Source organism: Podarcis cretensis (genome assembly GCF_951804945.1).
Source record: "Podarcis cretensis genome assembly, chromosome: 14".
Taxonomy (NCBI): domain Eukaryota; kingdom Metazoa; phylum Chordata; class Lepidosauria; order Squamata; family Lacertidae; genus Podarcis; species Podarcis cretensis.
The window spans coordinates 37291287-37306976 of record NC_137183.1 but is presented as its reverse complement, the minus strand read 5'-3'; the positions used below and the strand labels follow the sequence as shown (position 1 = coordinate 37306976).

The 15690-nt window shown below is 44.3% G+C and overlaps 1 protein-coding gene across 5 annotated transcripts in view; it reads left to right on the top strand.

Moving 5' to 3' along the window:
• The window catches only part of DNAAF8 (dynein axonemal assembly factor 8), a 92243-nt gene that overhangs the window by 55600 nt on the left and 20953 nt on the right, over positions 1-15690 (top strand). For 4 of the 5 annotated variants that reach the window (XM_079952476.1, XM_079952475.1, XM_079952472.1 and 1 more), the window contains 8 exons: positions 605-752; positions 1953-2084; positions 3277-3474; positions 4417-4749; positions 5268-5330; positions 5649-5702; positions 8338-8507; positions 14209-14404. In XM_079952476.1, coding sequence (XP_079808602.1) covers positions 605-752; positions 1953-2084; positions 3277-3474; positions 4417-4749; positions 5268-5330; positions 5649-5702; positions 8338-8507; positions 14209-14404 — 1294 coding nt within the window. The remainder of the gene's footprint in view (positions 1-604; positions 753-1952; positions 2085-3276; positions 3475-4416; positions 4750-5267; positions 5331-5648; positions 5703-8337; positions 8508-14208; positions 14405-15690) is intronic. The other variant, XM_079952474.1, reaches the window with a different exon arrangement.

Sequence of the window (15690 nt, the reverse complement as noted above, 5' to 3'; positions counted from 1 at the left end):
GAACTAGAAGAGTACATATCATCATATAAAGAAAGAAATACATCTTCTGGCGAAGAGCCATAGTTCAGTGATAAGAGCATCTGCACACAGAAAACTTAACGTATCGGGGGAAAGTTTCTAGTTCTGGTGTGCAAGGGGGTCTTTTTTCTATGTAAGGAGATCTTGACGGAATGTGGGGTGGGTTGTGGAAAACCAGCCACACAGTCAGCTGTTTGCAGTCTGAAGTGGTGCAACCCAAGAATAGCTTTTAACCGTTTTTGCAGACTAGGCCTAATATCATTGTGAAACCAGCACAGAGTCGTGAGCATATTGTGGTATCACAATGGCAGAGTCACCTCAACCTCTGCAGTGATTGACTAATGTAGCAAGCCCTAAAATTAGCCCATTAACGATCAGTGTTCAATTTAAGTTTTCTGAAGATAATACATTAGTGGCGTATTTTGAGTCCATTTCCAGGAGACTGCAGATCTGCTGGAATTTTTGTGTGTGGGAGGATTTTGCTCAGATGGCGAGTGCCCAGTGGAACATTCTGACACTCAGCACTTTTTCATAAATTGGTTGCCTTGCCATTTAGATCAAAAATTGCTGGCTTGTGTCATTTCAGGTAACTGTATTTTGTCGTAGTGAGGCTTCATATATACCAGAGAGGAGTTTCTTGGAGGATAAACTACCCAGCCAAACACGTGTGCATTGCCTGGCTTTGTTGTTGAGAAAGGAAAATGCCAGCCATCATGTCCCTGCGTTGCTCAAAGGTAAAGAAAAGCATGAGCACAAGAGGTGAGAAAGTGTGGTCCCTCCAGTTGTCCTGCAGGCTTAGCGTACACACTAGGGATGCCTGATAATTGCAAGGAAAACAGAGACAGGAGTGGAAATTTCCAATGCTCACTTATTCGTGCCATGTTCCGAATGGAAATCAATCCAGTGAATACGATCAGTATCTGCTGCTGTTGTTGCTTTCAGTCCACAAATGATACGTAATTGATTACATCGCATGCACACTCAGTTTGCGTTGCCTTTCCTTTGGATTGAAATGAATGGGGTGGAGTAACATACAGTCGTACCTTGGTTTTCGAACAGTTTAGTTCTGAAACGTTTTGGCTCCTGAACGCCGCAAACCTGGAAGTGACTGTTCCAGTTTGCAAACTGTTTTTTGGAAGCCGAATGTCTGACGGAGCTTCCGATCGGCTGCAGGAGCTCTCTGCAGCCAATCCAGAAGCTGTGCTTTGGTTTCCAAACATTTTGGAAGTCGAACAAACTTCTGGAACGGATTCCAGGGTACGACTGTAGTGACAAGTGGGTTAACAGTCAATCCTTCTTCATAGGGAACTCTGGGAATTGTAGTTCTACGAGGGGTGTCTCCTTGTTGGAACCCTTTACAAACTACAATTCCTAGATACTTTGGGGGAAGCAATGACTCTTTCAAGTGGTATGATATTGCTTTAAATGCATAGTGCAGATGGAACCTAGATTAGATCTGATCCAGCAGGTTTCTTCTTTGCCTTGCAGAAGGCAATATTTATCCATTAGTGTATGTATGCACACATATGTATAATTTCATTTTTAAAAGAATCATGTGTACAAACTCAGTAGTAACTCATAGGGCTCATCCTTGGCCAAAAAGACATCAAATTCGAACCAGCACTCTGATTGGCAGGTTGCTGAAACCCTGCCTCATAAAAGTAATGGTCAAGCCATCTTTTCCATCAGCCTCTGTGGTGTGCCAACAGCAGAAGATTGCTGTGGCTTCCAAATGTTTGTATGGCACAGTTAATACAACATCGACCGCAGATACCATGCACTTACTGTACTATGAGGTTTTTGGAATAGGCAATTGGAAATATGAGCCAGGAATATCATACATAATGACATTGCTATTAGATTGTACCATAAGCGGACTCAACCATCTCTTTCTTTATCATTTGTTTCTGTTTCATTTGTTTGTTTTAACCTAGGGCTTATGAGTGCACTGGCAGAGAAAGGTTTCTTGGAGGACATTCAAAGCAGTTTGCACTCCCATGCTGAACCAGAACCTAGTCTGTGTTTTCATGCGGTTCCTTATACCGACAGTTTGCTGCAGGAACTGGGTGCGTCACAGCACATACATAATCCGCTAAGTATTAGGAATCTGAAGATGGAGCTAGTGGCGAAGAATCCATGGCTTCACATTATGTTTGAAGCCAACCAGTGACCACATTCACACATAACAGCCAGTCATAAACCAGGTTTTGTTGTTGGTTTAGCAACCTTAGTTTGGGCAAAATAAGCCTCACTCCAAGCTTTAGACATAACACTAAGTGGTCTCCTTAGTGGTTGGTCCACCTGATCACAAAAAGAAAGAAGGCTGTGTGCACATTCACTTATAATCTCAGTTTCCTTTCAGGCTACGAATATCAAGAGAAATTGCATTGTAATAAAAGCTAGCACTACTATCAGCCATAATGAAAACCTGACAAGGCTTTAGTAAAATAGAAGTGGGCTTCCCCTGCCCCCTAAAATAATTCAGAATAGATGCTGAATATATATGAGGAAGGCTATTCCATAGTTGGAATCAGGGGCATAGGAAGGGGGCTGCGGGCCGCCCCAGGTGTCATCCCTGAGGGGGTGACAAAATGGAACACTGTGGTGCGTGGCACTTACCACTGGGCCTGGCCTGCAGCACTCCTGAGCCACACATCTCTCCTGGAAGTGACGCGGTGGCTCGGGGCACTGTGCTGCCCAAAACGGCAGCGTAGGGCTTGTGTCTGCCAGGTGGACTCCATGGGCAGCTCGCCATGGCACCCCCATGCGCAGATCGCCACGGGGGGTCCCCGTGGGTGGCTCACCCTGCCCCCGCTGCTCCGGGTGCCAGAGAAGAAGTAGAAGAAGAGTTTGGATTTGATATCCCGCTTTATCACTACTGGCCCAAGGTTACCCAGCAGCTGCATGTGGAGGAGTGGAGACGTGAACCCGGTTCCCCAGATTACGAATCTATTGCTCTTAACCACTACACCACACTGGCTCTCCAGTGTGCAGCTAGCTAAGCCCCCTGGCTGGGATAGCCTAACCTTCAAAGATGGGAGCGCCTGGAGCAGATTCCCAAATGGAAACTGAAGCATATTTCTACAGCGACTTCTTTCTACAGCTGGTGTAGAAAGCATGGCCAGGGATGATGGGAGTTGTAGTGCAACAACATCTGGAGGGCCAAAGGTTCCCCCCTGCTTGTCCTGCATCAATGGAACTGTAGGTTTCCTCTGCAGTAAAAAAAAGTTTCCCCCTCCCCCCACTTTTCTTTTGCAGGTGGCAATTTTAGTGTTGTGCCAGATCCCTCAAACATTCCCCTGGAGGTTTTGCACAGTCGGATGTATGCCTCTGAGCCCGAAATGGAACAAGTGGTCCTGTTGACCTTCACTGGAAAGGAAGCCATGAAAAGCGCAGGCAGCGTCCTTCACCAAATCCTTGCACTAGGCTACAGGAAGCAGCCTGCTCAGACTCCAGGTCATTCCCAGCTTAGAGCCTGTGTGATAGAGAACATAGCCTTGATGCAGAAACCCTATATGCACTGTGATTAGGAACAGGGCAGAAATTCCAATCAGTTCGTTTTAAAGGTGAACCTATCTAATTTGTGCTTTCCAAAAACAATACGTGAACCGAAACACAACCCTTCTTTAGAAGTCACACTTCTTTGAATTTTGCAGTGTAGTTCTCCAGCCAAGTAATGTGCACAAAAATGCACTCTATTTGGGGGAAATTGCTTTGCAAAGGTGTATATTTGGCCAAATTGCATGAGGAAAAGGTGTGCATTAGAGAAATTCACAATACAGTGCTGGTGAATTTTCATGAGGAGTTAAATAATAATAATTAGCAAAAAATGTGGAGTCACTGAAATTGATTTATTTCCCCACCTTAATATTGATGTATGCATTGTATTATGCACATAATTAGGGTAAACATCAAAATAGCCCTGCTGGACCAAACCAAAGACCTATCTAGCACAACATCCTGTTTCAGCCAGCAGCAAGCCAGGCGTCTATAGAAATACAGGGCATGAACACAATAGCCCTCCTTTACTGTTCCCCAGTTGGCTTGGCTCTCATTGGATGAAGGACTCAAACTCAGATTGCAGATACTGTATATATTATGCATAAAAGTTGGTGAAACTGACATTAAAATGCATTCTATTTAGGGAAATTGCTTTGCAAAAATGTGTATATTTGGCAAAACTGCATACACATGCGAATATTAGGAGAAATTTGCACAGAAATCCTGATGAAGTTTCACGAGCACATTTTTTTTTTTTTTTTTAAATGCAAACTGGTGTGCAAAGGTTGAGAACTGAAGTTAAGATTGGAAAGTCATACTGTGATTGGATACCAGGGGAGGGACTATTCCGCAATGGGGCAAAACAGTAATTCATGCTGGCCATGTCTCTCTCGGCAGTGTTGGAAGACTTGGACCTGCCATTTGAGCTTCTCACTCTGAAGTGGTTGCCTCACCTCACTCGGATGCAGGCTAAGGAAACCACACCCTTCGAAGTGGAAGACAAACGCTGGCAAACAAGTATTGATGCGCTTATGAGCGGCCCTGCCCTCGTCTGTGTGCTGCGGAGGATTGGTGCCTTTGTGGTCCTTGCCGAAATCCTGAAAACACTAAATCCGCACAACAGCAAAGTGACCTCTGGATCCGGTTGTCTTCCGAGAGTGATGTCATCAACCCCAGAGACAGCCTTCAGGCAGGCAGTCCTCTTCTTCACTGAGAAGGATTTTGTAGGCGGTGGGTAGAGTATTTTCATTCTTTCCCTTCACCAATGGAGCTGATCTGGACCATGGCTTGGCTGAAGCTTCTTTTGGTGTCAGAAAAACCCAATGGTACCCTTTCTGCTAATTAATGCAAGACATTCTGCTCTTACACCACTCCATTTTTAACCTGCCATTTGAGACGGTGACCTTGCATTGCCTAAATTTTTCTAAGCATTTGATAAACCAAGAGTCTTTTCCCACAGGCTTCATGGCAGGGAGAAGGATAGGGGCAAAAGTAGAGTTGGCTCCACCTGCTGGTGGCCTCCTGCTTTACGTCCCCTCTGTTCCAGTTGGCACTTGTAACCACTGTACCAAATTCTATTTTGCCGTCCTGTAGGAGGCCTTTCTTTCGAAGAACAAGCATCTCTCAGAGGTCTTTGCATTTGTTGTTTGGATAGGCCTTTGGCTACTCTTCTCTTTGCCAAAAAGCTACTGTGGATGTTTTGTCTTTTTCGTCTTCCTCACAAAATGCCCATCTGCTTCCTTTTCCAGATTCCAAACGTCGACCTGCCCTGAAGTACTTGCCACCTCCTCCACAGCACCCCCAGTCTGAAGGTAAGACTTGACCTTGCATCCACTTATTCAACACATCACATAAATTTATTTTTGGAAGTTGCTACCAGGAAGTCATGGGTTCCAAGATCACTGACTCCCCCCCTTGCCCCCCCCCCGGAAACAAGGTGGTCAGGCAGGAGGCAGTTTTATGAAACCCTTTGCTCATCCCTGGAATCCCCACTTTCAAGCCCCCAAAAAGTTCTGAACAGAGATTCAGCTCAGCTCTGTCGGCAATGTCTGCCACTGTACAACTCCATGACGAGAACCCTTTCTGTTGTTGCTCTTGTGCACTAAAGTCCTTTCATCTTTCTTACGCAGCAGGAGAGACTCACACAAGCCATGCAGAATTGCTCTTCCGCTCCATGCAAGTTGGTAAGGATGCCAAGGCTAAGCAGGCCCTGCTGCTTTCTTGGGGAAAGTTGGATCTGTCAAATTCTGCGCAAAGAGGGCTCCATCATTAAAAACACGGGACTTAAGTGGACTTAAATAAGGCCAGAGGAGAGGCACCTTGCATGCTGTCTTGGAATGTCTTCCTTTGCCTGAATTTACTTCTTTGGAGAAGAGAATATACACCAAGCTTGCCATCCTGGAATTTACTTCTTTGGCTGCTCTGCTTATTTTCAGCCAAGCACATGTCTCCAGTGCTTGGGTAAACAGGGCACTTTCTCACCAACCTCAGTCTGCCCTGAGCCAGCCACCATCTGCCTGACTTCTTACTTGCAGCCAGCCCTGGCTCTGGCCCTGGCATTAATGCCCTCCTCATAAAACTCAACAGAGGAGGAGGAGTTGATTATCAGACCCTCCAAGTGTCCCTATTTTCCAGGGATGTCCCTGATTTAGAGAAACTGTCCTGGTTTCTGATTTGCTCCCAGAATATCCCACTTTTCCATTGGATGTCCCTATTTTCATTGGAGGAATGTTGGAGTCTATGGAATTATTTGACTCCCAAGCTGTCTGAAGGCAATCCTGTATAGGGAGGTTTAGTAATGTTTAATGTTTTGTAATGTTTTTATATATGTTGGAAGCTGCCCAGAGTGGCTGGCGCAACCCAGTAAGATGTGTGGGGTGTAAATAGTAAAATTAGCATTATGGAATGGGACGTCCCTATTTTCATTGGATAGATGTTGGAGGGTTTGGATTCTGCCTGTCATTGACTCTGCTTCCTCCTACAGTTGGGTTCCTGGCCTACTGTCCCACCAGCCCAAATGGGCACCAGCCACTACTGCATGTCTCAGAATTAAAAATGGGTTTCTTATATGGGACAGCCTATTGATCAATAAAGATAAATCATTGATCATTGTGGGGTTTTTGTTTTTAAGCCCTAAAATGCTAGTCAATATGTTAATCGAGAAAAAGACAGAACTGGAGATTTGTCTCCAGCCAGAATTAGTCACGATGCAGCAAATTCAGGATTTCCAACCCTGTGTTTGCAACCTAAGATTAGTTTATTATGCTATGTTATATTGTTTCATTTATGACTCTATTCCTGCAAAGCAGCTGGAAGCGATTTCACAGTATCATAAAAATGTGTCTAAAACAATTGCATCTGGGAGAAGAGTTAAAACAATTACATCTATAAAAACAGTTTCAAATACAATACAGAAATTGACCAGGGGTGATTTTCAGAGAAGCAGCAGGAGGCTGCTCCTTGCCCAGTTTCCTCCAGCTGGGCTCTGGGACTGGTAGGAAGCCTGGCTGAAGGAAAAACAGTCTGGGTAAGGGGTTGCAGGAAAGAAATGGCTGGCAGAGGGAACAGTTATACATCCCATTTCTGTTGCAAATGCCCATCTGCTTTCATGCATTCGTATTAGGGACCAGAGTTTCAGTTCCTATAGAATATTATAGCGTAACATTGAGCAAAGAAACTTAGAGAAAAGCTTTTGAAAATAGTCTACTAGGAATGAGCAATCCCTCCACCTTGCAAAAAATAAATAAATCGCTGTTCTTTTTGCAAGCTGTGATTTGCTGCAGAATTGTAAACAAGAGCAAAGTGTTTGACCACTTAACCATAGCAGTGATCACACTTCTGCTGCTGCCTTTTTGAAAACCTGGGGTTTTTACCCATGAGATGCCACAGTGAGAGGAAAAAGCATTGCTCTCTTTGTGATTTTACTTTTGACATCCTCATCACACTGGCTGTGTTGCGTAATCATGAGGCCAGTGCAGAGTGAGGGCATGCTTTCCTCACTCTGCATTGATCAAAAGCCAAGCAGAGCTTAATGATCTCTGTTGCCAAACTATGGACAGGTGGCAAAACGTGATGAAAACGAGGGTGGGAGCTTTTGTGAAAACTCCTTCGGAAAAGCCCCCTTGTGAGATGGCAAAGTGTGCTGGCAAACTGCTACTTTAGCTCTAAATAAATCTTGTAAAGAATGGAGAAGATTGCTAAAAGCAATCCAAGACATTCAAGGGAAGGAAGTTACAAACCTCGAGAAGCAAGTTTAGAAGAGACACTGACAAATGACATCATTTTCCAGCACAGAGTATTCTCACTAGTCTGAATGAATGTTATGACTAGATCACATGCTGCCTACAAGAAATCTAAAAAAAATATATAAGTTTTTGAAGGCAATCGTGAAATATTAAATTCCACGTCTATTGAGGCATATGACTCACATTTGCTAGAAAGACTGTAAAGGCTTCCCCCAAAAAACATAGCAGGTTTTATTTTTTTTAAAAAAATCAAGGTTGTGAATCAGTGTGAAGAGCCAGATTTGGAAAGAACTAAATCAGGGACGAGGAAACACCCCCCCCACATGCCTGTTGGAGTCTGCATTCCCTAGGGGTAATCTTTGGAGAGGCACGTGGTGTGGTGGGGGCAAAGTTTTCTACACTGTTTCCATTCTGTGACCTGCTGCCACCTGCAGACAGCACACAACTTGTTAGAATCAACACACTGGTTTATTGCCTCTCCCCCGCCCCTGGGAGAGCTAGGCCATTGTTCTGCTGGTACAGTGCTCCATAGTGCAATACCTTTACATCCTCCTTTTGTTGATCTTTTATACAGGAGCCCAAATCCTCTGCACTGTGCTGCTGCTCAAACCAGGCACATGGACCCGTAACCTAGCAAGGATCCTCCGGAAACTGGATCTAGAGAAATTCAGCCTGGTTGGAATGAAACACCTAGACCTCACCCCAAAAGATGTCAAGGCACTCCTCTCACCTGAAGCTAAGCAGGTTTGTTGGAATGAAAGACCAAAGGGCATCAACGTAAGAGCAATACATCTGACTGGGCACTGTGAGAAAAGGGTGCTGGGCTGGATGAGCCATTGGCATAACATAAGAAGAGCCTGGTGGGTCAGGCCAGTGGCCCATCTAGTCCAACCAGGTGCCCATGGGAAACTATAAGCAGGACCTGACTGCAATCATGTTCTCCCCTCCTGCAATTTCTAGCAACTGGCATTCAGAGGCATCAACCATGAGGTTAGTAGCCATGGCTAGCCTTCTCCTCCATGAATTTGTCAAGAGTAGAGAGACTACAGAGAAGTAGATGAACTGGGCATAACTGAGAGTTCTGCATGTCATTTACAATGCTAGTCTTTTCAGGTCTCAGACCTAGCTTTTAATATCAACCTACAGCATGGAACCTACTTTTCATTTTATTATTATTGCATTTTCCCTTCTCTCTCTCTCTGCCTCCACCTTCCTTTTGTGTTTGATTGTCTGCTTTCTTCTTCCAATTTTCTTTGGGCGCTTCCAGACTGCTGCTGTTTTTGGGATGTGTTTTGAGCTCAAAGGCAGCAAATTCAGGTCGGGCAATTAAAGCGAGCTCAGTGTCCTTGAGGAACAAATTCGCTTCCCAAAAAGTCCAGACTTTTTGCAGAAAGAAAAGTGAGGAGGAAATGTATGGAAACTGCGGAATGACAATTATTTGATGTGGTGCTATGTAACCTCCATACAAGTAAATCAGAACGAACACTCAGCAAACAGCTGATTTTGTACAGCCTCCCTGTGCATGCAAATTGGGATGACTACTGGGTTAGTGTGTTCTGCTCACTTGCTCTCCCCTTGAAAGCAACACAGCTTTTCTTCCTGAGAGTATGACTGCACTAAGATTGCCAGAGTTCCCAGAGTTGGCCCCAGGTTCTTGGGGTCTTTCAGGCAAAATGTTCTCAGTTGACCCCCTTTAAACAGTGAACCATCTCCTTTAAACTGCTTTTTCTAATAGCCACTGGATAGCACTCCCACTGAGATGTTGAAGACTGTCCCAGTGGGGTGACACAATCTCCCAGTTCCCAGTAGGAGGGGCTGCCAGCTGTCCCACTGCAGCTGCACTTGCTTGAGATTTTCATGATCCAAGGGAATGCTTAGATGTTTGTGCGGAGCAGAAACAGGATCTCTCTGGTGTCTCATGTTAGGACGCACCCCCCCACACCAGCCCATGGGCCTCAGAAGGAGCCCAGTCAACACCACACACTGACGCTGAGTTTCATTTGCAGTCATTTGTCTTGTGATCTGCAGCAATCTGTGTTTTTTTTTCAAAATAATAATTATTACTTTTAAAAAGAAAAAAGACAGAAGAGAAAAAACAAAAGAGAAAAAGAAAGAAAGAAAGAAAAAAAAAACAATACAATACAATATATAAACAATACAAAACACAACCTAAACCCATTAAACTAAACACATTAAACTAAACTAAACCAAACCCACTCCCTAACCCTAACCCTAAATAAAACAAAACAAAAACTATTTAAAAAAGTACATCCCCCCTTTTCGATACTCTTTCTTTCATTCCCTTGTTTCCTCGACCTCCTCTCACCTCCCTTTTTGTATTCCACTTCTAGTTATTTCAGCAAATCCTTTCCATCTTTCTCTATTCTCTATCATATTATAAATAACATTTTTTTAACCTTATTTTAACATTAAAACTAAAATACCTATATATGCTTAGCTCCTTTGATCTGCAGCAATCTGAGCCGATCATTATTCTTTTTCTATCTTCATCATCAATATAGACATTCTGAGTCACTCCTCCTGGCCTTTGGACACCCGGTGCATAATCTAATGCATTGCTGTGGCTTTCTAATCATATTAACCATTGAAATACGGTACTTCTCCTTGCAGATCAATAGCCATGCTTAATTTTGAAAAGTCACCCTAAAGTTCTTATAAATCTGAGTCACGGCTTTATAAAATGTTGATTTGCGTTGCAAAGGCCTATATCATAAGTGTATGGAGCTGCCTTACCCTTCTTCAGATCCTATTTTATTTCTTCATACATAACAGCTCTTTCTTCCTTCTGCTTCTTAATATGTTGTAATTTCCTGAATTAACTCTGGGAAAGAAATAACATGGATAAAATATCAGTAAGGCACCTTACTCCAAAAATACAACAGGTTGTTTCCAACTAAATCCTACTCAGAGCAGACCCACTGAAATTAATGGACGAAGCCCCTTAACTTCAATGAGTCTACTCTGAGTAAGACTAGCATGAGATACTACCCATTGCTGATATCTAGTAACTTTTTAAAAAGTTTATGGTGGAACTGGATGCTAAAAATATATATATAATGATGCTGGTGCCTAGGATTCTTAAATATAATTTCAAAATTATACTATAAGGTGAGTAAGAGGGGACATAATAGAGGTATATTAATTATGCAAGGCGTGGAGAAAATGGGAAGAGAAAAGCCTTTCTCCTCTCTTAACACTAGAATTCAGGGACATCCAAGGAAACTGAATATTGGAAGATTTCGGAGAGACAAAATTAAGTCCTTCACATAATGCATATTTAAACTATGGAACTTGCCCCCACAAGAGGCAGTGGAGGACATCAACTTGATGGCTTTAAAAGAGGATATTTAACAAATTCAAGGAGGATAAATCTAACCAATGACCATCAGCCGCAATGGCTAAATGTGCTACCTCCACTCTTGAAGGCAGTATGCCTCACTCGAGAGCTGCTGCACCTAGGGCTTCCCACAGACATCTGGTTGGAGACCTCATGTTCTAATACAAAGATTATTTTCAGGTTTACTGTTAGGCCACTTTGAGCACTTATGTAACATATGGTGAAAAAGTGACTCATGCAAGCTATCAATAAGTAGAATTTTTAAAATGGTTCGGTTTTCTTTATCATCAGCAATCAGCTATGAATCATGAGGAAGCAGGTTATCACAGTCATCTGACAGAGATCTTTTATATTCTTCATATAGCTCAGTGGTAGAGTATCTGCTTTGATCCCTAGCATCTCCAGCTAGGGCTGGGAATGTCCCCTGCCTGAAACCCTAGAGACCTACTGCCCATCAGTGCAAACAATAATGATCCAAACAGGCCAATGGTCTGACTCAATACAGTGAAGGGCTGTATCCCAGTGGTAAAGCACCTGCCTTGCAAGCTGAAAAATTGAGGTTGGATCACCAGCCTCCCCAGGTAGAACTGGGAGAGTCTGCCAGGCAATGCAGACCCTGTTGAGCTAGAGAGACCAACAGTCTGATTCAGTATAAAGCAGCTTCGTTGGTTCCCTCCGTTAAGAACGAAACTTTCCAGTGGGGAAAGGCTGTGGTTGTAGATTATTCAGAAGGTCCCAGGTTCAATCCCTCCCATTTCAGCGTAGGGCTGAGATCGTCCCCTTTCTGAAATCCTGGAGAGCCACTGCCAGTCAGTGCAGACAGTATTGAGCTAGGTGTGTCAATAGTATGACTCGATAGAAGGCAGCTTCCTATGTTTTGGGGAAAGGGCCACGGCTCAGCGGTAGAGCATCTGACTCAGTATAAGGCACCTTTGTATGTTTCTAGGCTATGAGAGAAGGTTGGGGTATACATATCTTAATGGAATGGAATGCAATAAGCTGTGGCCCTCAAATTCGTTCAGCCTCCCAAGAATTGCAACATCTCTTCCTCAGTTTCTTTTTCGATATCGTCACACCACCTAAAACATTTATGTATTATGTCGTTCACATTGGAGTATCTCCCCGCTCAAGCCAAGGCTCTTGCATCTTCTTAGGGAGTCTTTAATCTGTATGTATCTTTAATCTTTATGTACAGCTCTCTGTAAGTCCCAAACCACTAAATTAGAGATCTAGTTTTACAAGAATGTATGATGCTGATGCTGAATCATTTATGAAGCATTTGAGTTTCTCAAACTGATTGAAATCTTACGATTCATATTCTATAGAGGAAAAGCACTGCTTTCCAGTGGGGCTGACATGCTAAGAGCTGGGGACACTGGTGGGTCAGAAATGAGAGTTGAGCATTGGTTTCATCACAGGGGAAGAAATGCCTATGGGCAGAGTCAAGGGATACAGAAAGTTGAGCAGAGCCAGGGGGTATGGCTTGTCTAGATCTCAGAATTGGGGGACATCAGCTGTCATTGACATGATAGCACTGTTCAAGCCAAGAGTCAGAACAAGCCAGGGGTGTGGAAGGCTTATTGTTGCCTAAGCAGAGGTTACATCATACATTTAAAGTACTCTTACACCACTTCAACAGTCATAAAGGTAAAGGTAAAGGTACCCCTGCCCATACGGGCCAGTCTTGACAGACTCTGGGGTTGTGCGCCCATCTCACTTAAGAGGCCAGGGGCCAGCGCTGTCCGGAGACACTTCCGGGTCACGTGGCCAGCGTGACATCGCTGCTCTGGCGAGCCAGAGTCGCACACGGAAGCGCCGTTTACCTTCCCGCTGGTAAGCGGTCCCTATTTATCTACTTGCACCCGGAGGTGCTTTCGAACTGCTAGGTTGGCAGGCGCTGGGACCGAGCAGCGGGAGCGCACCCCGACGCAGGGATTCGAACCGCCGACCTTTCGATCAGCAAGTCCTAGCTTATCCCAAATAAATAGTTTGCTAAGTGTGTAGGGAATCGTAACTGTGAGAAGTCTTCTAACAAGTCTCAGCAGTTTTTAACAATTCCCTGGGTTTTTTGGAGGGAAGCTATGACTGTGATATAAGAGTGGATGGTGTGGAGGTGGCCAGAATCCCTATCTGAATAGAGCCTCTTCCTGTTGGAAAGAGCCACTCCTTTTACCTTCACAGCTCTCCCCGGCATCCCTGGTGGTTCATTACAGATTCACCTGCTACCTGGGCCTTTTCCCACTGAAGGTGCCAGAGACAGAACCTGTAGCCTGTAGCCATCACTGCCTTTTGCGGAAGTAAATTCCATCATTTAACTATACACCGTGTGAAGGACAACTCTATTTTGTCTGCCCTGTGCTCATTGCAGCTGAGCAGGTAGACTGACCAGTTGGGAACTGACTCTGGGATGTAGAGGCAGCTCCCTTGTTAGCTCTTGACAAAGCAGGAAATTGCCAAAGCACATTGGTTCAAGCTTCTTGGCAGGCAGAGTATGACACTGGCTTGTGGGACTTGCCATTGGCTGGCTGCGCATGGAAGATGCGGCACCAGAAAGAAAGGCCATACCTTATTAAATCTGCCTGCTTTGCATGTTATGGCCAGGTTGCTGTGTGGGTCAGCAGCCCTGAGACAATGCAAGCTGAGGAGAAAATGCCAGTATGGAAACAGAGTTTGCATCCTGCTGTTATCAGTAAAGTTGCATACACAGATAATGGGAGAAATTTGCACAAAATTCTGAAGAAGTTTCATGAGAAGCCTTGTTTTTTTTCAAAAAAAAAAAAAAATGCAAACAGATGTGGAAATTGCAAAGAACTGAATCTGAGATTGGAAAAAGGAAGATGTGAGAGAAACTGAAATTGACAGATTTGCCTACCCCATGACTTGATTGACTCAACAGCCCCCCTCCTTATGTCTAACTGGGTATAAAATATTCTCCTTTTTCTAAACCTCCTTTTTTTCCTGTCATTCGCTGCCATGGAACTATGTGCTAGGCTTTAGCTAGCTATTGCCTGTTTGCTTAGCTTAGCGGTCCCTATTTCTGTCCAGGATGCAAAGCTTCGATAAGCCTCTCTTTTCTTTTCTGCCCAGGACCCTGCTGCCTTGGAGGCTCACTCCAGCTACCTAACTTCAGGTTCCTCCTTGGTCCTCTGCCTTCAGCGACAAAATGCAGTGAAGAAGCTCCTGGACTTGCTAGGCCCTGAAGACCCCAAGGAGGCCCAAGCAGCTAATCAGTTCTTTTGGAGAGCTCAGTATGGCCACAGCTTAATCCATAATGTGTTTTATGGTGAGCCTGTCTGTTTAGGATTGCTCAGAAGGTTCCCATTTCAAATAAGTGGTTTTGGTGGAAAGATTCTAGCTATTTAGATGTAAGAAGGAATTGGTTTCTGTTCCAACCTGTGTTTATAACATGCAGTGCTGTTTCCCTTCTGCTGCAGTTCAGCTTCTGACAAAAAACACATAATTTGTCTCACTGTCTGCTGTGGCAGAGTTTTATACAATTAATTGTGCTATCATTATGTTATTTCACACACTTATATTTTAAGCGCAAAGGAAATGTAATTCAAATGGGAACAAGTAATCAACTGTGTGTCATTTGTGGACTAAAACAAACAGCAAATACCCACCGTATTCACTAGATTCATTTCTGCTCCAGACGTGGGATACTTAAACAAACTTTGGCAATTTCTGCTCTCGTTTTGGTGGGAATTATCTGACATCCCTACTCCGAAGTAAGTCTCACTGAATTCATTGGGGCTTATTCCAGAGTAAGTATGCATAGGGTTTAGAAGCAAGTGCTGTCCAACATGGCTCCTGACATGGTGGGTATCAGAGTGATGTGGTCTCATATTACAGGCACAGCTTAGAATCATCTCCCTTTGGTAAACAGCATCCCCTCCTCCCAAAAAGCAAGGTGGAAGCCTATTTCTGTGGAACAATTCTCCGGGCAGAGATGGCAAGGCTCCTCCTCACCCAGATCTGTTGCTGAGGGACACACGGCCTCTGCAGAGTCCTGCTACTAAGGGTGACAGCTCCCATTTTCAGCTCCACAGAGCTTTCATTCAGGCACACCATTTCTGCCTAGAGCTGTGCTCTTCAGAGACAGAAGCTTGTGCACTGTCAGCCGTGGAAGTGGGTCAGATTAAAGGGTGGCTTTTCCTGCTCAGTCTCCATGTTCACAAAGAAGAAGTTGGAGAGAGGCAGTGTGGTACAGTAGCGAGGGTGCCTGGTTAGGTCCTTGGGGACCAAGGTTCAAATTTCTCTCTAGCCATGGAGCACACAGGTTGACCTCGACTCAGTCACTGTCTCTCAACCTAACTAGCCTCACAGGGCTGTTTCGGTAGATAAATTGGAGGAAGCAATGTACGCCACCACCTTGAGCTCCAAAAGGAAGAGTGTTGCTGTAGTTAGTTGTTATACTTATAGCTTATCTTACCTCCAAGGAGGTCTCCCTGTAAGCCATGGCCCTTCACCATTATAACGATGGTGATTATACTATCCCTGCACATAGAAAGCTAGTATACCAGGGAGAAAATTAGACTAGCTTTCTCCCTGACACGCTAGCTTTCTGCA